Here is a 22,847-nt window from a genome sequence, read left to right as displayed (position 1 = left end):
AATGGGCCGTCGTGTCTCCGCCCCCTCGCGCTCATTGGTCAGACCGGCTGCGGTGACAGTGAGTGGCAGGCGCCGGGCCTAGAGCTTCGGGTCCGGACGAACCCAGTGGAGCCGACCGAGCCCCTGGAATCACTCGGGTCACGGTTCCTGAGGTGAAACGCGAGATCGATTACTGGAATCTCCGGGCCCGGGCCGGGCCTGACGGAGGGCGCCCGCGGGGCCCTAAGTGAGCGCACGGCGGGTAACGGGGGGCAGGGGGCGCCGCGGGAGGGGCGGAGGCGCGCGGCCGGAATGTTTTGATGGCGGGGGCGCGCGGGCGGGGGCGCGCGGGCGTCGGGGCCGCGCGCGAGGTTGTCCGCTGTTGGGAGCCGAGCCCTCGGCCTGGCGCCGGGCGACCCAGGGGCGCGCCGGGCTGGGTCTTGGCTGGGTGTCGGCTGCCGGGCTGGCTCGAGTCTTCCAGCATCCGCAGGCACCCCGAGCCCCCCCGGCCCGCGGGGCTCCTTGACCCTGGGGCCACACTGACCCCGTGAGTGGTGAGTGCCCCGAGCGGAGCGCCGTCAGCCCTTCCGACCCAGGGCTCCCACTAACCCAGGGAATCCCACTGGGGCCAGGCTGGGCCGCGTTCCACGGCCCCCGGGGTCTGCACCGGCGGGTGAGTTCCCCGAGCGCCGCCTAGACGAGCCTGGCTCCAGGGACCTACAGACCCCACAGTTGGCCCAGGATCTGGGTCCACACCGGCCCAGTCAGGATTTCCCGTCCAGGAATTACGCCTGCCTGTTGGGCCTTTGGTGCTAGGGAGCCAGGGGAAGAGGATGAACAGAAAAGTCATTTCAGAAAAGACTCTTCTTGGGTGTTGGCTTTCGGGGGGCTTTGAGGGCTTTGAGGACCCTGTGAGGCCTAATTTCTGAGAATGAGGTGGGGCGATGGAAAAACAGTCCAGGGTAGCTGTCTGACCTCAGGCCTGTACTGACTCAGTCTTTACAGGTTCAACAAGCCACTTCTTGGGATCCCAGAGTTGGATGAGTGGCCAGTATAGTACAGACCAGAGGAAGTACGCGGAGCCCCCATGCCTCTCCCCCACTGCAGCCTCCCTGCCCCGTGCTTGGCCTCCTCTTAGTGGAGGGTGGGTGGGCAGGAGGGCTGGCTTTCTTTTATCCCCACTCCCCACTCTCTGGGGCCTGACACCTTCTCCTCCAGCAGCTGCAGAGCCAGGGCATCAAGGGCTGGAGTGTGGAGCAGACGCTGTCCATGGAGCTGGTAGGGCCATGTGCTTATCTCAAACCTTTGTTTACAGACTGCTTCCAATCTGCTAGTCTCTTGGGAGACCCGGGTTTCTCCAGGAGGGCAGAGGGAAGTCCCCTTATCCCCACTAAATAGAAGATGAAACAGCACCCCCCCACCACCAGCACCAAAGGGGCAAGGGCTGGCTTCAGACCAGCAAGACCTCAGTAGGCACTCGGTAAAGGCTCTGGGATTGACTGGCTTCCCAGGCCCCAAGCTCTCAGCTCTCCTTTGGTAACTACTCCTCTGCCTCTGAGTGGAAAAGACTGGAAGTAGACACCAAGCCCAGAGATCCTTTCTCACTCTTTCTGGTCTACGAGGCAGGGCAGGAGACAAGCAGCACCAGAGTCTGAACCTGGATCTTTTTATCCTTACTGTTAGGTGGACAACGTGGACAGGGGGCGGTGGTGATGGCGCAGTTCGACACGGAGTACCAGCGCCTTGAGGCCTCCTATAGTGATTCACCCCCTGGGGAGGAGGACCTATTGGTGCACGTCCCTGAGGGGAGTAAATGTGAGTTCTTGGACATGACAGCAGAGCCGGGGCATGGGGAGGAGAGGGTCGGTGGAGGAACTCCGAGGGGGCAGGGGGGCTCGTGTTCCTTCAGGGCTCTGACCTCTCTGCTCCTGCGCCCACAGCACCTTGGCACCACATCGAAAACCTTGACCTCTTCTTCTCTCGAATATCCTTTGGGTCTCTGTGTTGGAGCTGTGGGACCGTTAGCCCCTCTCTAAGCTGGGCCCCAGATGGGAAGTTGGGGTGGCTTTGATTCTAATCTCTGGAAGGGAGATGGGAACTCTTCTGAAGGCTGAAAGAGGCTGGGGCAATGGTGATCGTTATAGATAATGATACCTCACGTTTCCCAAGAGCTACGTGCCTTTCACTTTGTGGTGTCAGTTTTTATAAGGAACCTCTCTAAAGAGGATCTTTCTTTTTGATGGGACACTAATAACTATAATAATTAGTATCTTTTGATTTACTCTGTGCCAGCTTTGTGTTAAAATACTTCACGCTCATTATCTCATACCTAATAATACCATGAGACAGGCGCTATTACCTCCAAAGTACCACTGCAGACGAAAGTTGAGGGAGTAACATTGGCCAAAGTCACACAGCTAGAAAGTCCTAGAGCCAGGAGTTAAGTTCAGGTATGTGACTCCCCAAAGTCTGTGCCCCGAATTGCTGTCTCTCTAATCAACCACATTTTTCTTGACAATTCTACGTGTATAATCTACACCAGAAGAATGGCTTCACTTGCATGCTCATCGGGGAGGTCTTTGAGCTCATGTAAGTCTAAGAAGGGACGGTGATGTGGGGAAGCACTGTGTGTCAGCCTTTTCCTCTTCCTGAGCTCAGCCAGCCCTGGCCATTCCTGCCAGTGCGGCTCAGTCCTCTGCTCAAAACCCTGCAGACCTAAGAGTTCAGGGACTGGGTGTGGCACCCAAATTCACAATCCTGTTTATTTGTTATCTCGCTTTTAAGGAATTCTTCCTAAATCCTCACTCTTCTCTGAAGAGAGCTCAGACTTGACCATTTCATCAGAGCTCCCGTGGGATGGACAGGGTTCAGTCAGGAGGTCTCAGAGATGCCTGCCACTTAAGAAAAGTGTGTGTTCTGCTTTGGTTATACCTAGGAAGGCAGAGCACTTTCTCAAAGGAAGAAGCCACATGACCTTGCCAAAGGGGAAGGGATTGAGAAACCCTCCCTCAATAACTAAAGACTGTAAATCCCTTTCGGGCTTCTAAATACTATCTCAAAAGGAAATCAGGGATTGGGAAGCCAGACCACAATCACAAGATCTTGGAGCGACTCTAGTAAATGGTGGTAGAGATTACCATGCTGTGAGGTGAGGAACGCAGGCTAATTGTGCGATGCCCAAGGCTAGGAGGAAAAAGCAGGAGCTGGTTTGGGCCTAAGAAGGTCCCTGGGGCTGAGCGGTGGAGAGAGCCCATGGGGAGTTTTCCAGCCTCAGCACGTCCCCCGGGGGTTGCTCTCTCACCTCATTCTGCTGCTTCCAGACTCTTCTCTCTGCCCCACACTATTTCACTGGTGCCCCTCTGACTCTTGGGCTGTGGCCCCTCTTCCCAATTCCTCAGGCAGTTCCTTTTTGTGGTTGCCTTCACCACCTTCTTGGTCAGCTGTGTGGACTATGACATCCTATTTGCCAACAAGATGGTGAACCATAGTCTTCACCCCACGGAGCCTGTCAAGGTCACTCTGCCAGACGCCTTTTTGCCTGCCCAGGTCTGTAGTGCCAGGTAAGGGCCGCAGGTCAAAGGACACCAGAGCCAGAGTTCCACCAGCAGGTAGGGAATGGAGTGGGGTGTGAGGCAGTAGCGCATCCCCTAGAACACAGACCGAGGCTCAGCCCCACCATAGCCTTCAGGAGTGTCCTGTCTGCCAAGACTCCTCAAGGGCCACCCCTCCTCCCCTGCTATTTCCCCCACCAGGATTCAGGAAAACGGCTCCCTTATCACCATCCTGGTCATCGCTGGGGTATTCTGGATCCATCGGCTTATCAAGTTCATCTATAACATTTGCTGCTACTGGGAGATCCACTCCTTCTACCTGCATGCTCTACGTATCCCCATGGTGAGGCTGGGAAGTTGGGCAGCTGGCACCACAGCCTGGGGAAGGGTTGGGCCTCACTGGCAGGTCAAGGAGCATCTGCGTACAGGCTCCAGTGGGCTAATGCGGGGCGAGGAGTCCAGGCTGCAAGCCAGCCTTGCCTAGCGTGTCCCTCCCCCGCCCTGCAGTCCGCTCTTCCGTACTGCACGTGGCAGGAAGTACAAGCACGGATCGTGCAGACCCAGAAGGAGCACCAGATCTGCATCCACAAGCGTGAGCTGACAGAGCTGGACATCTACCACCGCATCCTCCGCTTCCAGAACTACATGGTCGCCCTGGTTAACAAATCCCTCCTGCCTCTGCGCTTCCGCCTGCCAGGCCTTGGGGAGGCCGTCTTCTTCACCCGTGGCCTCAAGTACAACTTTGAGCTGATCCTCTTCTGGGGACCTGGCTCCCTGTTTCTCAACGAATGGAGCCTCAAGGCCGAGTACAAACGCGGGGGGCAACGGCTGGAGCTGGCCCAGCGCCTCAGCAACCGTATCCTGTGGATCGGCATCGCCAACTTCCTGCTGTGCCCCCTCATCCTCATCTGGCAGATCCTCTACGCCTTCTTCAGCTACGCTGAGGTGCTGAAGCGGGAGCCCGGGGCCCTGGGAGCACGTTGCTGGTCACTCTACGGCCGCTGCTACCTCCGCCACTTCAACGAGCTGGAGCACGAGCTGCAGTCCCGCCTCAACCGGGGCTACAAGCCCGCCTCCAAGTACATGAATTGCTTCTTGTCACCTCTGCTGACACTGTTGGCCAAGAATGGCGCCTTCTTCGCCGGCTCCATCCTGGCTGTGCTTATCGCCCTCACCATCTACGATGAAGACGTGTTGGCTGTGGAACACGTCCTCACCACCGTCACACTCCTGGGGGTCACCGTGACCGTGTGCAGGTGGGCTGGGGCAGCAGGCAGGAGCAAGCTGGACCAGTGTCCCTGGGAAAGGCTTGTCTCTCACTGTGGCCCCGATCCCCCAGGTCCTTTATCCCGGACCAGCACATGGTGTTCTGCCCCGAGCAGCTGCTCCGCGTGATCCTCGCTCACATCCACTACATGCCTGACCACTGGCAGGGTAATGCCCACCGCTCGCAGACCCGGGACGAGTTTGCCCAGCTCTTCCAGTACAAGGCAGTGAGTGGAGTTGGAGTTAGGGCCTGTTAGAGACTGGCCGATGGCTCGGTGGTGAGGGCGGGGAGCCCTCCTGCTCCCCTCTGACCTCGATCCCCTCCCTTATAGGTGTTTATCTTGGAGGAGTTGCTGAGCCCCATTGTCACACCCCTCATCCTCATCTTTTGCCTGCGCCCACGGGCCCTGGAGATCATAGACTTCTTCCGCAATTTCACCGTGGAGGTTGTAGGGGTTGGAGACACCTGCTCCTTTGCTCAGATGGATGTTCGCCAGCACGGCCATCCCCAGGTACCAGGAGGGGACGGGGGCAGGTGGCCAGAGCTGATGCTGGCAAAAAGACACCCCTCTGAGCCAACGATTTGCAGGAAGGCAGCCCTGCCTCTGGGCAGCCATGCACGAGGGTACACACTGCTTGGTGAATAGGAGCTTCGGCTGGATTTTAGCCTTAAACTTGCACCTTTGGCCAAGTGCCCTTGAGAAAGGCACAAACCAAGCAACTAGCCCAGCGAGCCGACTGTGCCGCCTGGGGTGGGCCTTGGGGCTGCGGACGAGAGACAGACAGCAGCGCATTGCTGTCTCGGTCCTCCAGGGGCAGGGCCTCCCTGCTGGCAGGAAAGGTACAACAAGCGTTTCTGTCAGAGGACGGTCTTGCTCACTGGAGCCTCCCTTGTGCAGTGGCTGTCCGGCGGGCAGACGGAAGCCTCAGTGTACCAGCAAGCTGAGGACGGGAAGACAGAGCTGTCACTCATGCACTTTGCCATCACCAACCCCGGCTGGCAGCCACCCCGTGAGAGTACAGCCTTCCTCGGCTTCCTCAAGGAGCAGGTTCAGCGGGACGGAGCAGCCGCTGGCCTCGCCCAAGGGGGGCTGCTCCCTGAAAATGCCCTCTTTACGTCCATCCAGTCCTTACAGTCTGAGTCTGAGGTGTGTCCTTGGGGACTAGGAGGTGACGGGCAGAGTGTGAGCTGAGGGCCAGGCCTGGGGTGGAAGGGCCTTGCTACCTGGTTGGTTTCCTTCTGTCAGTTCAGTCTGTGTCCTTGGGTGCTGACACCCAGGGCCCTGTGGCCTCCCTGCTGCCCTGGTAATTCAGCTCACCCCTTTTTCACAGCCACTGAGCCTGATTGCAAACGTGGTAGCTGGCTCCTCGTGCCGTGGCCCCCCACTGCCCAGAGACCTGCAGGGTTCCAGGCACAGGGCCGAAGTCGCCTCTGCCCTGCGCTCCTTCTCCCCTCTGCACCCCGGTCAGGTTCCCGCAGGCCGAGCTCCTAGCACCATGACAGGCTCTGGGTGAGTAGAGATGGGCCTCGGTGGAAGGGCGTGGCAATCCCCCCCCCCCCCCCCGCCCCAGTAACTTTGGGGCTCTTAGAAATGTTGACGGCTGCGGTCTGTCTGTGCTGGGAGGGACAGGGTGGATGCCAGGACAGCCAGCTCCGGGAGCAGCGTGTGGGAAGGACAGCTGCAGAGCCTGGTGCTGTCGGAGTACGCATCCACCGAGATGAGCCTGCACGCCCTCTATATGCACCAGGTGAGTGGGCAGCAAGGGGCAGAGCCACAGAGTCAAGCTGGCCACTGACAAATAGAATAGAGGGTTCTAGGCAAGGAAAAGCAAGACATGGGTCTGGAACCCTTGTCTGTTATTCACCTACTCTAAGCTCCATTCCTGCAGATACCCTTTTGCCATCCATTTTTAGGCAAGCTTATTGTCATCCGGGGCCTTGACACATTTGCTATTTCCCTTGCCAAGAATCCACTTCCCTAGATATGCTTATGGCTCCCTCCTTTAATCACCTGTCTGTTCTTAACTGTTCCATGAGACGTCTCTGGCCACCCTGACCAAAAGAGTCTCCCTTGGCCACCCCCGACTCTCCCTGCTTTTATTTTTCTCTGTAGCATTTATCTGATCTATTGCATTTTCCCTCTTTTATTTTATTGTCTCTGATCCCCCCCCACCACCTCTGCCTCCAGCATACAAGCCAAACAAGGGCTGAGATTTTTGTCTGTTGTTCAGTGCTATCTTCCTGGCACCTTGAAAGAGTGCCTGGCACTTAGATGTACCACCAACTTGTTCTTGACTCAAATGACTAGGCAAAACGAGTGCCATCACAACTTATGCAACAGGTTCGTTCCAGGGATCTGCTGAGAGTTTAACCTATAAGATGTCGTATGTGTCTTACACACTGTTAATAAGATAGTTACTCTGGGTCAGTGATTCTGGGCGCGGTGCCAGAAATGGGAACATTTGGAACAGTGTAGTGGGGGCAGCTGTTTCAGATATCCTAGCCTTAACTAATGAGTGTCACCCTCCACTCCCCACACTTCTCAGCTCCATAAACAGCAAGCCCAGGCCGAGCCTGAGCGGCATGTGTGGCATCGCCGGGAGAGCGATGAGAGTGGGGAGAGCGCCCCTGAAGAGGGGGGAGAGGGCTCCCGGGCCTCCCAACCTATCCCCCGCTCTGCCAGCTATCCCTGTGCTGCACCCCGGCCTGGAGCACCCGAGACCACCGCCCTGCAGGGGGGCTTCCAGAGGCGCTATGGGGGTATCACAGGTATCCAACGGGGGTACAGCAGGGTACAGTGGCTCTTTGGGGGGGCCTCTTGGGGAGGAAAGAAGTCAGAGGGATCAAGCCCAAAGAGACTAACCCTTACCCCCACCTTGAACAGCCCCAGAACCTTGCTCCACATTTGTGTTCGTTCTAAGACCATGTTTACTTGTGTCTCTAGATCCTGGCACGGTACCCCGGGCTCCCTCTCACTTCTCCCGGCTGCCCCTTGGAGGGTGGGCTGAAGATGGGCAGTCAGCATCAAGGCACCCAGAGCCGGTGCCCGAGGAGGGCTCGGAGGATGAGCTTCCCCCTCAGGTGCACAAGGTAAGGGCCCCAGGACTGGAGAACAGCTACCAGATGTAGTAACTTCCAGGCTGAGATCAAAGTCTCCTGTGAAAGAAGGCAGGCCTCTCGTATGGAGGTACTGTCCCTTCCCCTCCAAAATACACTCCCATTTTTTGCCTCCCCTACTCTGGAATCCAGGGCTTAATTTTCCCCTTCACTTTCCTCCCCTGGAATCAAGCTTTCCCCTTCATTTATCTCCAAGGTTTTGTGTGTGTGTGTGTGTGTGTGTGTGTATGTATGTTTTGTTTGCTTTTTTGCAGGAAGGTGGTAAGCAGATAGCTGAAGATGGTCTCCACTACTGACCCTTTTCTCTCTATAGGTATAGACAAGGCTGAGGAGGGTCCCTATGTCCCAGGATGGAGGCCACGGTTGCCCTGCCATCCCATCTGCCCGCCATGGAGGGCTCCTCTGACTGTTGCCTGGCTCCACGTGTGTGGTGTTTGTGTGTCTGTGCCTGGCCAAGGGAGGTGCCAACGCTGGGCTTGCCGCAGCCCCAGGAGAGAAATTGGGGGCCTAGGAACCAAGGCACACAGGACTCTAGCCTCATCCCCAGGACCCCCCTTGGCTCAGAGTGTGGTGCTAGAAACTGGTCCCCGGTCCAGCCCCAGTACTGCCACCTTTGCACCCACCCCTGCAAGTCTCCAGAGGACTGCCCACCACAGAAGCTGCCAAGCAGGGAGAACCTGTGCCAACTGTGGAGTGGGGAGGTTGGGCCCGGACCCTCAACCTCTGCAGCCTCCCTCCCCCACCCCGAACAGATGAGTAGCTCAGGCTGTGGCCCTTACCTCACCCCCAGTTCTCTCCCAGTGCTACAGCCTGCTCACCTCTCCTGCTTCCTGCACATGACAGGCATGTATGCCGCTTACTCTGTTCTGTTCGCTTGCTCCCGTTCTGTTCAGCTTTTGCTTCGCACTGGTGTGGAGACCCTAGCTCCCAGCTCCTCTCATGCTACCTTTTGACACTACGAAGGAAGGTTTCTAAAAGGCAGGAGCAGGATGGAAGTTCTTTGCTGCCCTCTCCAAGTTTGAAGCAGGGCCCCTGAGAGACTGAGGCCGTCCTGGCCTCCATTGCTGCTTATTGTACCCCTTAACCGCCTGCACAAAGGACGGACTGGGCTGGTTGTGCCCTCGGCTGTCTACCTCCCAGCAAGAGAGCTCTGGGCTGCCTCCCGCTGTTCCCCCCGGGGCTGGAGGGGCGACAGGAGGCCTGCGCCCGAGGCTGTGAGCTGCCGCATTGCATGCTGGGACCCAGCTCCTACTCTCCGCCCCACCCCTCGCCCGCCCGGGCCGCTGCGGGCGTGGAACGCGGCGCTGCCCGGGCTCACAGCGGAAGGCGTAGGAACTGTGTACAGCTTGATAACCCTTAATAAAAAAGGGACTTTGACCGGGCTTGTTGCGTCGCGCGGCTGGGATCCCGGGAAGGAGCGGAGTGGGGTGCGGGCGAGCCCCCTGCTGGTGGGGGCCCGGCCGGGCGGTGGGAAGGTGGGCCGACGCCGTCACTCGGATACACCGGGCGGGCCAGCGAGCAGGACCACCTCCCAGCGCCGCGCCGCGGAGGTCAAGGTCTCGGGTCGGACGTGCGGTCAGATTTCGCGCTCTGAGCACGTGACCGGGCCGGCCCCGCCCCTGTATTTTGCCTTTTCCGCGTGCACGCTCTCCCCGCGCCCCGCCCCCTCGGCGAGGCTGGCCAATGGGGGCCCCGGTAGGGGCTGGGGCCGCCCCGTGGGCGGGGCTGCCGCGCCGGCGCCGCGCCGGCCGCACGCTCCACATTCCTTGGGCCCGGACGCGGCCGGAGGGTCCCGGGCGGCGAGCGGGGGGCGGACGGACGCGCGAGGAGGGCGTGCGTGCCCTGCGTGAGTGCGCGGCGGCGGCGGCGCGTGCGCGGGGCAGGGGAGCGGGGGGAGCGTGGGCGGGCCCACGTGTGCCCCTGCGCGAGGCCCCCGCGGCTCGGCGCCCCTCGGGTCCATGACCCGGGACCCCGCGGCCTCCGCGCCCCGCCCCGAGCCGCCGGTCCGGGTTTCCGCCCCCGCAGCCCCCGCAGCCCCCGCGGTGCCCGCAGCCCCGGCCGGCGGCCACGCATCGCCATGGTGACTGTGGGCAACTACTGCGAGGCCGAGGGGCCCGCGGGGCCGGCCTGGGTGAAGGGTGGCCTGAGCCCCTGCTTCTTCTACACGCTCGTGCCCTCCATACTGATGGGCCTGGGGGCTCTGGCCTTGGTGCTGGCCCTTCCCTGCAAGCGTCGCGAGCGGCCCACTGGCGCCCACGAGCGCTCTTGGACCGCCGGCCCTCTTGTCGCTCCCTACGTGCTGCAGTTGCTCCTGGCCACGCTTCAGGTGGCGCTGCCCCTGGCCAGCCTGGTCGGCCGGGTGGGCACTGCCGGGGGCGCCCCGCTGCCAGGCTACCTGCTGCTGGCTTCCATCCTGGGGACTCTGGCCAGCGCCTGTGGCCTGGGGCTGCTCGTGGTGGAGCATAACCAGGCCTGGCAGAAACTAGCAATGGGCATCTGGATCGAGTTCAGGCACAGCGCGGGTCTCCTGCTCCTCTGGACTGTGGCGTTTACAGCTGAGAACTTGGCCCTCGTGTCTTGGAACAGCCCACAGTGGTGGTGGGCAAGGGCAGACTTGGGCCAGCAGGTAAGGGACCTCCTGGGGACAGGAGAGTCATGAGGGGCAAGGGCTGGGAAGAAGGATGGTGTGTCTGGCCACACTGGCTCCATACTTTGGGATGCCTTTAAGGAGGTGAAGGGAGAGGCCTGCCTGGCCTGGTTGCTGATAGCCAGCTGGTGGGGTGTGTCTGTGCTGAGTCACTCTAAACTTTTTCCAAGCCTTCTTGATGCTGGGGCCCTGACCTGGGTGTGTGCCCTACCCCAGACCCCAGTCCTGTTGTAAGTGGTAACAATGGCATTTTGGCCTTCTTTGATGCTCTCCCTACACGTTTTATCCTAGGTTCAGTTTAGCCTCTGGGTGCTGCGATATGTGGTTTCTGGAGGGCTTTTTATCCTGGGACTCTGGGCCCCTGGACTTCGTCCCCAGTCCTATGCCCTGAAGGTTAATGAAGAGGATCAAGATGTAGAGAGGAGCGAGGTATTCCTGAACTTCTGAACCACAGGGTCTGTCTGAATTTCATTGCCTGTCTTCATTCACATTTTTTCACCATAGTACTTCTTTCCCAAATCTCAGTTTGTGCCCTGTAAGCCTTTCTGACCTCATCAGGGGATCATTTGTGAGTCTGAGATAACTGGGAGCTGTAATCCCATACATTTTCCCTAGAGGAGTTCGACTAGGGCACTTCTGTTCAATTTCTGAGCTCCCCTCCTCTGTGTTGCACCATCCTAGGTTCAGACAACAGAGGCACCCCCAAGATCTACCTGGCGAGACCTTGGCAGGAAGCTCCGCCTGCTGAGTGGCTACCTGTGGCCTCGAGGGAATCCAGTTCTGCAGCTTGTCGTGCTCATCTGCCTGGGGCTCATGGGGTTGGAACGGGGACTGAATGTGTTGGTCCCCATATTCTATAGGAACATAGGTGAGGGAGAAGGGGTGCCAGCTCAGCTCTCTGGTCCTTCATTGGCTGGATGAGGAGTAGGGACCCTAACTTAAGGGAGGTGGGACAGCATTAGGAACTGGATGATCAGAAAGGGGCTGTGGCTGGTGCCTGGAGTAGTTTCTCCTGAAGAATCCCCGGGGGCCAAAAGTGGGCTCTGACTTATTTTCTCTGTAGTGAACTCACTGACCGAGAAGGCACCTTGGAACTCCCTGGCCTGGATTGTTACCACCTATGTTGCCCTCAAGTTCCTCCAGGGGGGTGGCACTGGCAGTACAGGTATGATAGGACTCTGCTGTCACCCTGGTTGGCGTTGGGCTCTCCCCCACTTCCCCCCAAGCATCCCTCCCCTGGCCCCTTGGTGATCTCAGACCTTTCATGTCTTGGTACTGGGCTGATGTCATCTGGCCCCTAAGTTCTACTGAGGTCCACCCTGGCTTCCCCTAGGCTTTGTGAGCAACCTGCGCACGTTCCTATGGATCCGGGTACAGCAGTTCACATCACGGCAGGTGGAGCTGCGCCTCTTCTCCCACCTGCACGAGCTCTCTCTGCGCTGGCACCTGGGGCGCCGCACAGGGGAGGTGCTGCGGATTGTGGACCGGGGCACATCCAGTGTCACAGGGCTGCTCAGGTGCCAGGCCAGTGGAAATGGAGTGTGGGAGGGTGGAGCTGGAGAAGCAAGAATGAAGGGGCTGGCAGGAGACAGCACCCTGCTTCAGCTACCTCTCCATTCTTTTTTTTAATCCTTTATTTTATTTTATTTTATTTTATTTTTTTAATCCTTTTTTTTTTTGAGATTAACATATACGTGCTTTCATAATAAGACGAATAAAATGGAAGAAGTACCTCATAAATTCGACTCCTTTCTCCAGAGGTTCCCACTCCATGTAGGATGTTGAGTTCTGCTCTTGACATTTTTACATACATATGTGTGCAGACTCACAGCACTGATATGTTATTGGGCAGGATTTTCCTAAAACACATGAGATCATGACATAGGTATTGTTCCAGAAGTGCCTTATTAACAAAACAGTATGGAGATCTATTCTTTATCTTCCGTGAAGATCCTCCTCGTTCATTATAATTGGCCCAGAGCATTCTGTACTTGGGGCATGCTACAATTTATTTGGCCCTCCACCTCTTGAGGGGGCATTTAGCTTGATTCTAGTCTCTCGTCACTGAAAAACAAAATACCACATGAGACTCTTGGGGGCAGAGTTTCTGGCTCTAAGCCCCTAAACTGTCCTTTGTTGCTTGACTTGCATTCCTAGCTACCTGGTGTTCAACATCATCCCCACACTGGCTGACATCACCATTGGCATCATCTACTTCAGCATGTTCTTCAATGCCTGGTTTGGCCTCATTGTGTTCCTGTGCATGAGTCTTTACCTCAGTGAGTGCTGCTTGGTGGGAGCGTCTCCCTGAATTGTGGTAGGGACTGCCTTGGGTATGAGCCCTGCCCCTACTCAGTGGCCCAGCTAGGAGAGGCTGTCCATTGGTGGACTTGAATAAGCTCCTGCTGCTCCCCAACATGATGGCTTGGCCTCCTCCTCTGCCAGGGAAGCCTTAGCTGAACCCGGATAGAGGGCCAGGGAAGGGCATCCTGGTCACATTGGGGGCCTGCTGTGGGGTGCACATCAAAGAGAAACCTCAATTTCTCTAACCAGATGCAGCTCGCCTTCATTTGGTCGCCAACAGCATTTTCACACACAGGGCTTGGTACAGGCTGCAAAGAGATCTTGGGCACGGCCCCTTCCCTCAGGGAGCTTAGGGCTCTTTCCCTTTGGGATCTAGGTCCCTGGTCTGTAGCTCAGGGTTCATGTGTATGTGGTAGGTAGCAGACCTCCCCCTGTGGTCTCTGGTGTTGGGAGTGATGTCTTGATCTCTTCTTCTCTTTCTTACCCAACCTATTACTCTGTAGTCATGACCATTGTGGTCACTGAATGGAGAACGAAGTTTCGACGTGCTATGAACACACAGGAGAATGCTACCCGGGCACGAGCTGTGGACTCTTTGCTAAACTTCGAGACGGTAGTGAAGGCCTTGGTGGCAGTAGTGTGAGACACAGGGATGTGGAGCAGTGGGGCTGCCAAGAAGCTGGGGGTGGGGGTGCTGTTTAAAATGAGGAAGGCAGGGCACCTGGCTGGCTCAGTTGGAAGAGTGTGCAACTCCTAATCTCAGGATTGTGAGCTTGAGCCCAGGTTGGGTGTAGAGATGTCTTAAATAAAAATAAGACTTAAAAAAAATAGATAAAAATACGATGAGGAAGGAGGCATTGGGAAGGCTGGAGGAAATGATGCAGGCATTCATGCTGCAGCCGTGTCTTAACACCAGTGATTTGACTTGGTCAGGTGAAGTATTACAACGCGGAAGGTTATGAAGTGAACTGCTATCGAGAGGCCATCACCAAATATCAGGTGAGGATGCTGGTTTGACGCCTGTTGAGAGCAGTGGCCTAGCCTTGTGGAATTGCCAGGGCCAAGAAGAGTATGGTTTGGGCTGAAAAATCAAGGTTGAAGATACCTGGGCCCAGGTTTGGATTTGGTGAGACTGTATACATGACATTCCACTTACGCCCCCATATTATTATTGCCCCAGGATTTGGAGTGGAAGTCAAGTGCTTCACTGGTTTTACTAAATCAGACCCAGAACCTGGTGATTGGACTTGGGCTCCTTGCTGGCTCCCTGCTTTGTGCATACTTTGTCAGCGAGCAGAAGCTACAGGTGAAGAAATGGTGCTGGGGACGGAAGAGGGGCCCGAGACCTACATCCAGGCCCCCAGGTGTCTGGGTGGGAAGTGGGCAGGGGGACAGCCTGTTGGTGGCTGGTGACTCGGTACTCCTCGTTGGATTTCCACAGGTCGGGGACTTTGTGCTGTTTGGCACCTACATCATCCAGCTGTACATGCCCCTCAACTGGTTTGGCACCTACTACAGGTAACCTGATCTCTGCCCCTCACCTGTCCGGGATGCATGGTTATTTCCCCAGCTCCTCAGAGGAGCCCCAGCCAGCACTATTCTTGCAGGATGATCCAGACAAACTTCATCGACATGGAGAACATGTTTGACCTGCTGAAAGAGAAGCCAGAAGTAAGTGGAGTGAGGGGAGTTGGGGGCAGGGTGGGAAGCGGCAGTCTGCGAGGTTGCTCCTGGTGTCTGGAGAACCCCAGACCTATGACGGCAGCACCCATGGGTGGTACTCTGCTAGGTGAAGGACCTCCCTGGAGCAGGGCCCCTGCGCTTCCAGAGGGGCCAGATTGAGTTTGAGAACGTGCACTTCAGCTATGCGAATGGGTAAGGCCCTGATTTTGCCACCTCACAGCGCCCTTTTGCCTCATCCACATATACGTGGATAAGTATGTATCCCCACAAGTATCCCCACACCCCATCCCTGCCTTTCCACCCACCACTGCCTAGGAAGAGAGCCTGAGCAGGGGAGGAGCAGGGCCCAGTAGCAGCTCTCCCGATAGAAGGAGTCACTGGGAGCACAGCAAGCCTGCTGACCATGCTCACCCTTCCTTCCAGGCGGGAAACCCTGCAGGATGTGTCCTTCACCGTCATGCCTGGACAGACAGTGGCCCTGGTGAGAGAAGACCCAGGCACTTGGCCCCGACTCCTTGAGTTTCCCTAGCCCAGTATTCATGGAAGTTTGTGACTGAGGCTGTGGAGTCAGAATGCTGTCATGACAGGCCACAGGATTGAGTGTAGCAGCCTCCTTGGACGTTGGTGGCTTTTTGGAGAGCAAGCCTTAAAAGCCAGCAGGCCTGAAAGTGTTCTCCCTTTGTTTCCAATGCAACAGGTGGGCCCATCTGGAGCGGGGAAGAGCACAGTATTGCGCCTGCTGTTTCGCTTCTATGACATCAGCTCTGGCTGCATCCGGATAGATGGGCAGGACATCTCCCAGGTGCGGTTGCTTGGGAGAAGATTGTAATTTAGGGGCCCGTTGTGAAAGCATGGCAGTTTGTGAAGTGCTGGCTACTCTCCAGGGAGAGGAGATGTCACCCCTGCAAAAAGCTGCAGCAGGAGACCTCAGCCTTCCTGACACCATGTAACGTACCCAAGTAAAGTAGTCATGAGCATAAAAAGCATCTCTTCTCTTTATAGATGGGGAAAAAGACTTAGGGAGGTCGAGTGATTTGTCCTCAACAGCTAGGATTTGGGATGGTGGTGACAGGGTTCCTGTACTCATCCCTTGTGTTTCCTCCTCCAGCTTGTCCTACCTCCCAGGCCTAGGGGTGGGGGTGGGGCAGTCTCACAGCCTGAGCATATGGTCTTCTGGCCCCAGGTGACCCAGATCTCCCTCCGGTCTCACATTGGAGTTGTGCCCCAAGACACCGTCCTCTTCAATGACACCATCGGCAACAATATCCGCTACGGCTGCATTACAGCCGGGGACGAGGAGGTGATGGCTGCTGCTCAGGCTGCAGGCATCCATGAGGCCATTATGAGTTTCCCTGAAGGTGAGCCTCCCGGGAGAGTGAGTCCCTCCCCTGCCTGGTTTAGTCCCATTGTTCCCTCTGAGCTCTGTTCCATCCATTCCTGCTCATGTGGTCACGGAAACCCCATGTATTACGTGTGACTTGAGAGAGGTGGGCAATATTCACAGGTTATGAGACGCAGGTGGGCGAGCGGGGACTGAAGTTGAGTGGTGGGGAGAAGCAGCGTGTCGCCATTGCTCGCACCATTCTCAAGGCTCCAGACATCATTCTGCTGGATGAGGTGAGGGCCCTGGGCAGCCTGCTCCCCTCTTCCTCCCTTGCCCACACCCGGGCCATTCCTGCTGGATGGCTTTCCATTGCGGAGAGATACTATGAGTCCCTGCTTCATAAAAACACCTTAGGGTTCTCAAATACAGAGAAGGTTTTTTTGATTCCTGAGGTCTCAGCTAGCAGCCTGTATCCTCCTTCTACTTGGATTTTGGGTGGCGGGGGCAGGTTTACCCAGATCCTCTCTGTAGGCAACATCAGCGCTGGATACGTCTAACGAGAGGGCCATCCAGGCTTCTCTGGCCAAAGTCTGTGCCAACCGCACCACCATCGTAGTGGCCCACAGGTACAGGACCGGGCTGTGGGCACCGGGGGCCCGCTTGTGTTGTGTGGTGCGTAACTCAGCTCTGATCTCTCAGGCTCTCAACCGTGGTTGATGCTGACCAGATCCTTGTCTTTAAGGACGGCTGGATCGTGGAGAGAGGACGGTAAGGAACACAGCTGGATGAACACGGCAGGGCCTCCGAATTGGGGGCCTGAGGAAAAGGAAATCCCAGGGGTTTCTGAAAGGGCTTTCCCCTTGAGGATCCCTCTCACCTCTGTGGGCTGGCGGTGAGCACTCTTGAGGTGAACTGGGGAGTCGGAACTCACACTTTCCTCCTTGCCCCAGGCACGAGGCTCTGTTGTCCCGAGGTGGCATGTATGCTGACATGTGGCAGCTGCAGCAGCGGGGACAGGAAGAAGTCTCTGAAGACACCAAACCCCTGGACTGAGATATGGTGACCAAGGCTGTGGCCACGTCCCTCCCAAAGGATAATCCAGTGGGGAAGAAGATGTAGCCCTTTTCCTGGTATATTTCAAGCCAGTGTTGGGGTATGGTGCTAGCTATAGGAGGGAAAAGAACCTTCCAGAGAAGCACTTTTTGGGGGAAATAAAAAAAAGTGTGGATTGTGCTCGGATCCTTGTGACTGGTGTGGGGTATTGTGGGGGGCCCCTGCCCTTAGGTCAGGGGAGCTCCTTTGCTTTCAGTCTGACAGGAGAAAGAAACACATTCGGAGGTCTTGTTGACTGCCAAGATCCTTTATTCCTTCCAGGACCCCCTTGCCCCTAGAGATGGGGGCAGCCCCAGCGTAAAGGGGGATGACACGATGCAGGGGGCTGCCCTGCGTGGGGCCTGGCCAGCACTCTCCCAGGGCCCAACCACCAACGGTTGTAACTGCTCTCTCCTATGCAGCTGGAGAGGCCAGCAGGGCCATCTGTAGGCTCCGCTCCACAAGCTGCTGCTCCTGCTGCTCCCTGGAGGTGGCCTGCTCGTCTTCACTCCTGGCTGCTCCCAGCCTCCTCTCCCAGTGTACCCTAGAGGTGTGGGGGCCACAGTCCTCCTCAGTTGAGCCTCCCTCCCCAAGCCCAGGGCCCTAGCACAGGCTGCAGTTGGACGGCTTCAAGCTGCGGCTTTGGGCCTGGAGCAAGGAAAGGGGAAGGAAGGGAAGACAGGGCACGATGTCAAGGAAATGAGAGCCGGTCCTCACTTCAGAGCTCTGCGTGGGCTGGAGTCACGACGAAAACGAGAAGATGACCACCATTCCAAAACTCTCTACCACGTGAAGAAAGCCCCCGGGGTTCCTCCTCCCAGGGCAGGACTTCAGCTCCCCCAGCCCTCATACCTGCTGCTGCCGGTACTCTGCCTCACTGGCTGACAGCGCCTGTGCTAATGCTAAGTCCTCTTCCTCCTGAGAACTGAGAGGGAAGAGCAAGTTGGAGGACAACAATATCTAAAACATGAGCCTCTGATCTGTTAGGCATCCTCCTGGTGCTGAGCATGTGAGTATTCTCTGAGTCTTCACACAGCCCGATGGGGTAGGTAGTAGCACAGTCCCATTTTACAGAAAACCCTCAAGGGTTAAAGAACTTGTCAAAGGTCATAGAGTTAATCAGTTTACTTTTGAGCCCGGGTTCCTAATTATTATCCTACACGGGGTTGGAGTGGTCCCACGGCCCTCCTTCCAAACTGAACCACTGCCCACATCCCACCATCTTTCACTCAGGTAGGTACCTTGGGACCTGGGGTTTGGTTTCTGCCAGTGACAGTTCCAGGGCTCGTTGCAGAGCCTCGTCCTCACTCTGCGAGAAATAGAAAGACCACCAGTCGCCTTGCACTTTATTCTCCACGTGGGTTTGCTTCTGTCTGCCCAGCCTCCGCCCAACTCACCAAGCCATTCTGCAGGGCAATCACTGGAGGGGCTGTCCGGGATGGAGACTGGGTGGTTGCTCTATGGCAGACATTCAAGAGACTCAGGTCAGAGACACGAAGGGAAAAGAGGGAGAGAAGAAACAGGCAGGCCTACCTGCTGGGAGAGGTAGACGAAGGCAACGTTCGACTTGGGCTGGGGACGGTGCTCGTAGAAGAAGCTAGACCTTGTGCTCTGGAGATGGCAGCAAGTCTGTAGGGAAGAGACACTCTTGGCATGCCTCCAACAACAGCCAGCTTGCATGCTCCTCCCAGGCCTTACCCAGGAAGTCAGGAGGGAAGTTCCTCCAAACAGTCTGGAAAAATAGGCACTTGAATAGGAAGCTAAAAGACTCCTCTGGCCAAAGGCAACAGGTTTGAAGCTCCCCAACTGGTAATGATAGATAGATACTGAGTCAGTTCCAAAAGGATGGGGTGATCCGAAAGGCAAGTACTGGACTTGGTTGCAATTACCCTGCCCGGCTGGTTGGGTGACTCTGCCCAGAACAATCATGGTCCAGTGGGTGCCGGTGCTTGATGCAGAAGTTCCGGCCGCAGCGCTCACAGGTCAGTTTCATCATTTCTCGCTGCCGGCAGCCAGCGCGTTCACACTTATTGGTGAAGATCTGAGGCGGAGAGGGAAGGTTTCTCTCTGCTGAGACCTGGGCCCGCATCTCCAACGCCATCATAACAGCTGTTGGGGCTTGCAAGCATCCGTGGCCCAGGCCGGGTCATGGCTAACCCCTCCAGTGCTTACCTTACGTTTTTGCTGGGCTGGATCTGAGCGGCAGTCTCGGTCAATGTGCTCCCCGACAGCGCGGTCGGGAGGCTCCCCTCTGGCCACAGGCACAGGCACATTACAGAGCGGGCATACAGGTACCTGGATGTCCTAGGGTTAAGGAGCAGGGGTCAGGCTGTGGCCCGCTCCCAGCCCTGAAATCCTTCCAGGCTTCCTCCCTGAAAGAACCCGGATGTGCCCCCTACAAACGCACCAGGAAACCGTGCTCCCAGCACCGAGCCTCAGAAACACAAAGGAGAGGAAATGGGAGGCCGAGGGAGTCCAGAGTGGCCGCAGGCACCTCCACCCGCCCCCTCACCTTTTGGTACGCGGATCCACAGTGATGCTGGGCGTAGGCCACATGGTCTGCGCAGAAGATGCCGGAGCAGGCGTCGCACTTGAGCGGCAGAAAATCTGCAGGGAGCGGGTCGGGTTGCAGGTCCAGCGGGACCTCGACGTCGTGCCCCCTCAGAGGAAGGGAAAACGCCGCCCGGTTTGCAACAAACTGCACCGGGTCCGAGGCCCCGCGCGCCTTAGCCACGCCCCCGCGGCCACCGCCCCCAGCGCCTCCCCCCGCCTCCCCCCGCGTTCCCGGCCCCCGAGCCCCCGCCGCCCCCAGCCCCCGGCCCCCGGCCCCGCCCCGGCCCCGCGCGCTCCGCCCCTCACCCAGGCGCTGACAGCTCGGCTCGGAACAGTGCGCCCCGAGGTCCGGAAACTCCATCGCCGGGCCGGGCCGAGCGGGGCCTGCTGGCGGAAGCAGCGGTGCCGAGCGCGTCCGGGGCTCCCGCTCCGGGCCGGGACCACGACCCCGCGCTCGCAGGGGGCTCCGGCCCCGCCCCCTCCCCCGCCCAGCCGGGGTTACGGGAGCCTCAGCCCTTCCCGGCCAGCGACTCCCACTCCTCCCCCCGCCGGCGCGCGCGGGCGTGCTGACGTCATCGCGCAGGGCGAGGGGCGGGGCCTCCCTGCTGGGCGGGCGGGGCGGGCGCGCGACGGCGCGGGGCTGCGGGGTCCAGGGCGCGGGCGCCGGCGGGCACCTTGCGGTGTCTGACGCACAGCGGGCCCTCGGCCCCTTCGCTCGGCGCCGCGGCTGCGTATTTCCTGCCGGTCCTTCTCGGGTTTAGCTCCGCGGCCCTTTCTGTAAAACCTCCCTGGGCCTCCCCGCCCCGAAGTAGGGGCACGTGCTGTGGCGCCCCCGCCCCATCCCCCCGGCCCCTCCGGCCCCCCCCCCCGCCCCGCCCGGCCCCTCCAGCCCCCGCTCACCCTCCCGCGATCCGCGCGCAGATAAATGTGCTGGGAAACCGGGGACCACCTCCGCCTTGTGCTGGGTCCCCAGCACCCGGCGCAGCGCCTACAGTTGTGTGGTTTTGTGCGTGGGGGTTCGATACGACTTCAGAAGGTTTCAGTCGTAAAGTTACTTTGACCTAAGAATGAAGTAAGTTGTGTCGGGATGTCATCATCTGTTCCCACAGGTGAGAACTCAGTAGCGCAGCTGCTGAGGGGCCCCTGGGGCTTGTTAATAAACATGTGAAGCAGCTGGATGATACATGCAGCCGTGACTTGCAGGGCAGTATAGATGTGTATGTGGCTCAGGTGCCCCGAGTCTGGGCGGACAAGTATTCTTCGCTCAAAACCTGGAAGGGTGAATGGCTGTTGTCCTAGGTGAAGGCCAAGGGAGACAGGACAGAGGGGAGGGAGATGGTATTCCAGGTAGAAGAATCAGCAGGACAAACACTTGTAGATAGGAGAGGGAACGAGGCCCTTTAGATGAGCTTTTAAAAAGCTCTGGGCATCTGGATCTTGGGGTATAAAAAGCAGTCTGCAGGAAGTGAAGCTGGAGAGCTAGCAGGGGCCAAATTAGCTCAGATGGTGGAGGGCACAGCAGTATTGAGAATTTCAACATAAATATAACAAGAGACTAGAGATAGCTTTAAGCAGGGGAGTGAGATGATCAGGTTTGTATTCTGGGAAGGTCACTCTGGCTTCAGAGTGGAGAACAGATCAGGGAAGCATGAAATTGGAAGAAGGGAGACCAGGTAGGAGGCTGTTGCTGTAATCCAGGCAAGAAATAATGGTGGCCTGAACCAGAGTAGGGGCAATGTTTAGAACCTAGTGAGAGTTCAGTAGAGAGTTTAGGTATGAGACAGATATTTTAAAATCAGTAACTTTCCAAGATATCACTGAAAGAATAAAATGGGTGGAGGGAGTGCTATTCTATTCCCAGAGCAATTATAAAGTACTCAGAAAAAAAATTTTTTTTAAAGGAAAATTCTAACCGTACCTGCGGGAAACACTTTGACTTACCTCTATGCAAAACTTCAGCCAAACAGTGGGTTAGTGTATGGAGCACCTTTGGCCATTCCTTCGGGGAAATTCTGACAGTTTCTTCCCTCGCCCCACCCTCACACCCTGGGGTGGCTCAGGACAGCCGTGTTTCTGCCCTTGCAAAGATGATTGGTCTGGGAGTGATCATCTGACACATACTGAGTAGCTAGCTAGGTTTGTGTTCCCCCAAAAGCATAGCCTGAGAGACAAGGATTTGGGCGCAGGTAGTTCATGTGGGAGGTAATCCTAGCCAAAGTAAGAGAGAGAGAGATAGGCAAGGAAGGAAGGAAAACCAATAATGTTATTGAGCCGATTACCACTGTTGTAATAAGAGCTCAATTCCATTGGGAACCATAGGAAAAACCATATAGAATGCCCCACAGAATTATCTTCTAAAAGTCAGAAGGCTGGGCTGACTCCTGCCATAAGTTGGCGTTGCTGCTGGGGGTGATAACTCTCCCACACCCACTTTCTTTGCACAGCCAGTCTGCGCATGTGTGCAAGCTGACTGAGAGTGATGGAGGTTTTGTCTTGAGGCAGAAATGGCTAGGCTAGGCTTTGAGGTGGGAGCCATTAGGGCTTATAGGAACTGTCCACAGCGTGGCACAGAGCCCCAGGCTCTGCTATACTTGGCTATACTAGGCCAATTAGTTTCTCTTCCAAGAATTTGGAATCGAGGCCAGGAGAACCAGTGTTCATAAAACCATGGGGCCTGTAACATATTACCTACGGGATGGCCATCTGCCATACTTCCATACTGTCATTCTGTCTGGGGGAAAGGAGAAGAGGTTATTGTCTGCAATACTCTATTTTCTGCAGTGGGACACAGCGTCATAAAAAGAGGTTGATCTTGTAGCTCACATATATGGGCTTAAGTCATATCATCAGCTAATTATTTTGCCTCCTCTCGAAGTCTACACCTCAACAAAACTATAGCTAACTGCCATTACTCACTGACTTCACTTTGTCTGTTTTTTATTTTTTATTTATTCGTGAGAGGCACAGAGAGAGAGAAAGGCAGAGACACAGGCAGAGGGAGATGCAGGCTCCCCACGAGGAGCCCGATGTAGGACTTGATCCCAGCACCCTGGGATCACGTCCTGAGCCGAAAGCAGACACTCAACCACTGAGCCACCCAGGTGTCTCACTTCGTCTGTTTTAAGATAGTTATAAGTCATCCCACTAGATTCAGGGTATTTCTCAAGGCTTTGTTAGAATCTCTGATCACAACCCAACGGCAGGTTGATGACATTGTGGAGGCTCCTGATACAGTGTATACATTAGGGCCCTCTGCCATGGGGGTTTAGCTTTTGACCTAGGCTTTTTAGAAAGAAGAGTTGTTGCCATTTGTGAATTCCAGAACTCCAT

The 22,847-nt window shown here is 56.9% G+C and overlaps 3 protein-coding genes across 16 annotated transcripts; 2 read left to right on the top strand and 1 right to left on the bottom strand.

Moving 5' to 3' along the window:
• Positions 1 to 50: 50 nt before the first annotated feature.
• Positions 51 to 9,291, top strand: ATG9A (autophagy related 9A). 13 transcript variants are annotated; one of them, XM_025441667.3, is made up of 17 exons: positions 53 to 226; positions 976 to 1,051; positions 1,201 to 1,257; positions 1,663 to 1,794; positions 1,920 to 1,963; positions 2,504 to 2,568; positions 3,378 to 3,539; positions 3,732 to 3,873; positions 4,038 to 4,786; positions 4,870 to 5,023; positions 5,129 to 5,308; positions 5,696 to 5,944; positions 6,129 to 6,307; positions 6,428 to 6,545; positions 7,344 to 7,566; positions 7,742 to 7,887; positions 8,228 to 9,291. In XM_025441667.3, the coding sequence occupies exons 4-17, from the start codon at positions 1,692 to 1,694 to the stop codon at positions 8,231 to 8,233; spliced, it is 2,520 nt and encodes an 839-aa protein (XP_025297452.1). In that variant the 5' UTR covers positions 53 to 226; positions 976 to 1,051; positions 1,201 to 1,257; positions 1,663 to 1,691; the 3' UTR covers positions 8,234 to 9,291. The 13 variants fall into 13 exon arrangements, with proteins under 13 accessions (XP_025297458.2, XP_048962770.1, XP_025297452.1 ...); XM_025441666.3 differs by having other exon boundaries at positions 1,198 to 1,257; XM_025441670.2 differs by lacking the exon at positions 53 to 226 and adding an exon at positions 366 to 533.
• Positions 9,292 to 9,879: 588 nt separating this feature from the next.
• On the top strand, positions 9,880 to 17,111 carry ABCB6 (ATP binding cassette subfamily B member 6 (Langereis blood group)). Its single transcript, XM_025441698.3, has 19 exons — positions 9,880 to 10,540; positions 10,853 to 10,990; positions 11,243 to 11,429; positions 11,625 to 11,726; positions 11,895 to 12,078; positions 12,719 to 12,840; positions 13,369 to 13,478; positions 13,799 to 13,864; positions 14,046 to 14,171; positions 14,307 to 14,383; positions 14,473 to 14,536; positions 14,655 to 14,740; positions 14,972 to 15,029; positions 15,246 to 15,350; positions 15,732 to 15,906; positions 16,053 to 16,165; positions 16,404 to 16,498; positions 16,572 to 16,640; positions 16,823 to 17,111. Exons 1-19 carry the CDS (start codon positions 9,992 to 9,994, stop codon positions 16,923 to 16,925), a joined length of 2,529 nt encoding a protein of 842 aa, XP_025297483.3. The 5' UTR covers positions 9,880 to 9,991; the 3' UTR covers positions 16,926 to 17,111.
• A 102-nt stretch (positions 17,112 to 17,213) lies between these two features.
• Positions 17,214 to 20,057, bottom strand: ZFAND2B (zinc finger AN1-type containing 2B). Of its 2 annotated transcripts, none has more exons than XM_035710860.2 (9): positions 19,824 to 20,057; positions 19,477 to 19,571; positions 19,137 to 19,268; positions 18,854 to 19,005; positions 18,498 to 18,593; positions 18,362 to 18,422; positions 18,206 to 18,273; positions 17,817 to 17,889; positions 17,214 to 17,612 (listed from the first exon to the last, which is right to left on the bottom strand). In XM_035710860.2, the coding sequence occupies exons 1-9, from the start codon at positions 19,876 to 19,878 to the stop codon at positions 17,568 to 17,570; spliced, it is 777 nt and encodes a 258-aa protein (XP_035566753.1). In that variant the 5' UTR covers positions 19,879 to 20,057; the 3' UTR covers positions 17,214 to 17,567. The 2 variants fall into 2 exon arrangements, with proteins under 2 accessions (XP_035566753.1, XP_035566754.1); XM_035710861.2 differs by having other exon boundaries at positions 17,214 to 17,508; positions 19,824 to 20,042.
• Positions 20,058 to 22,847: the final 2,790 nt, after the last annotated feature.

Source organism: Canis lupus, chromosome 37, assembly GCF_003254725.2.
Source record: "Canis lupus dingo isolate Sandy chromosome 37, ASM325472v2, whole genome shotgun sequence".
Taxonomy (NCBI): Eukaryota; Metazoa; Chordata; class Mammalia; order Carnivora; family Canidae; genus Canis; species Canis lupus.
Note: the sequence above shows the minus strand (reverse complement) of the source record. Positions and strands in the feature narration are given on the sequence as shown.

What these genes read in the sequence shown, in the direction of transcription:
- ATG9A (XM_025441672.3), top strand. Translation starts at nt 1,692, where the DNA reads ATGGCGCAGTTCGACACGGAGTACCAGCGCCTTGAGGCCTCCTATAGT. An exon ending in CGTCCCTGAGGGGAGTAAAT is followed by an intron (nt 1,795 to 1,919) that starts GTGAGTTCTTGG and finishes CTGCGCCCACAG; the next exon opens with CACCTTGGCACCACATCGAA. An exon ending in GCCAGCACGGCCATCCCCAG is followed by an intron (nt 5,309 to 5,695) that starts GTACCAGGAGGG and finishes TCCCTTGTGCAG; the next exon opens with TGGCTGTCCGGCGGGCAGAC.
- ABCB6 (XM_025441698.3), top strand. Translation starts at nt 9,992, where the DNA reads ATGGTGACTGTGGGCAACTACTGCGAGGCCGAGGGGCCCGCGGGGCCG. An exon ending in CTGGACAGACAGTGGCCCTG is followed by an intron (nt 15,030 to 15,245) that starts GTGAGAGAAGAC and finishes CCAATGCAACAG; the next exon opens with GTGGGCCCATCTGGAGCGGG. An exon ending in TGGATCGTGGAGAGAGGACG is followed by an intron (nt 16,641 to 16,822) that starts GTAAGGAACACA and finishes TCCTTGCCCCAG; the next exon opens with GCACGAGGCTCTGTTGTCCC.
- ZFAND2B (XM_035710860.2), bottom strand. Translation starts at nt 19,878, where the DNA reads ATGGAGTTTCCGGACCTCGGGGCGCACTGTTCCGAGCCGAGCTGTCAG. An exon ending in GCCGAGCTGTCAGCGCCTGG is followed by an intron (nt 19,572 to 19,823) that starts GTGAGGGGCGGA and finishes CGCTCCCTGCAG; the next exon opens with ATTTTCTGCCGCTCAAGTGC. An exon ending in GTGGATCCGCGTACCAAAAG is followed by an intron (nt 19,269 to 19,476) that starts GTGAGGGGGCGG and finishes CCTTAACCCTAG; the next exon opens with GACATCCAGGTACCTGTATG.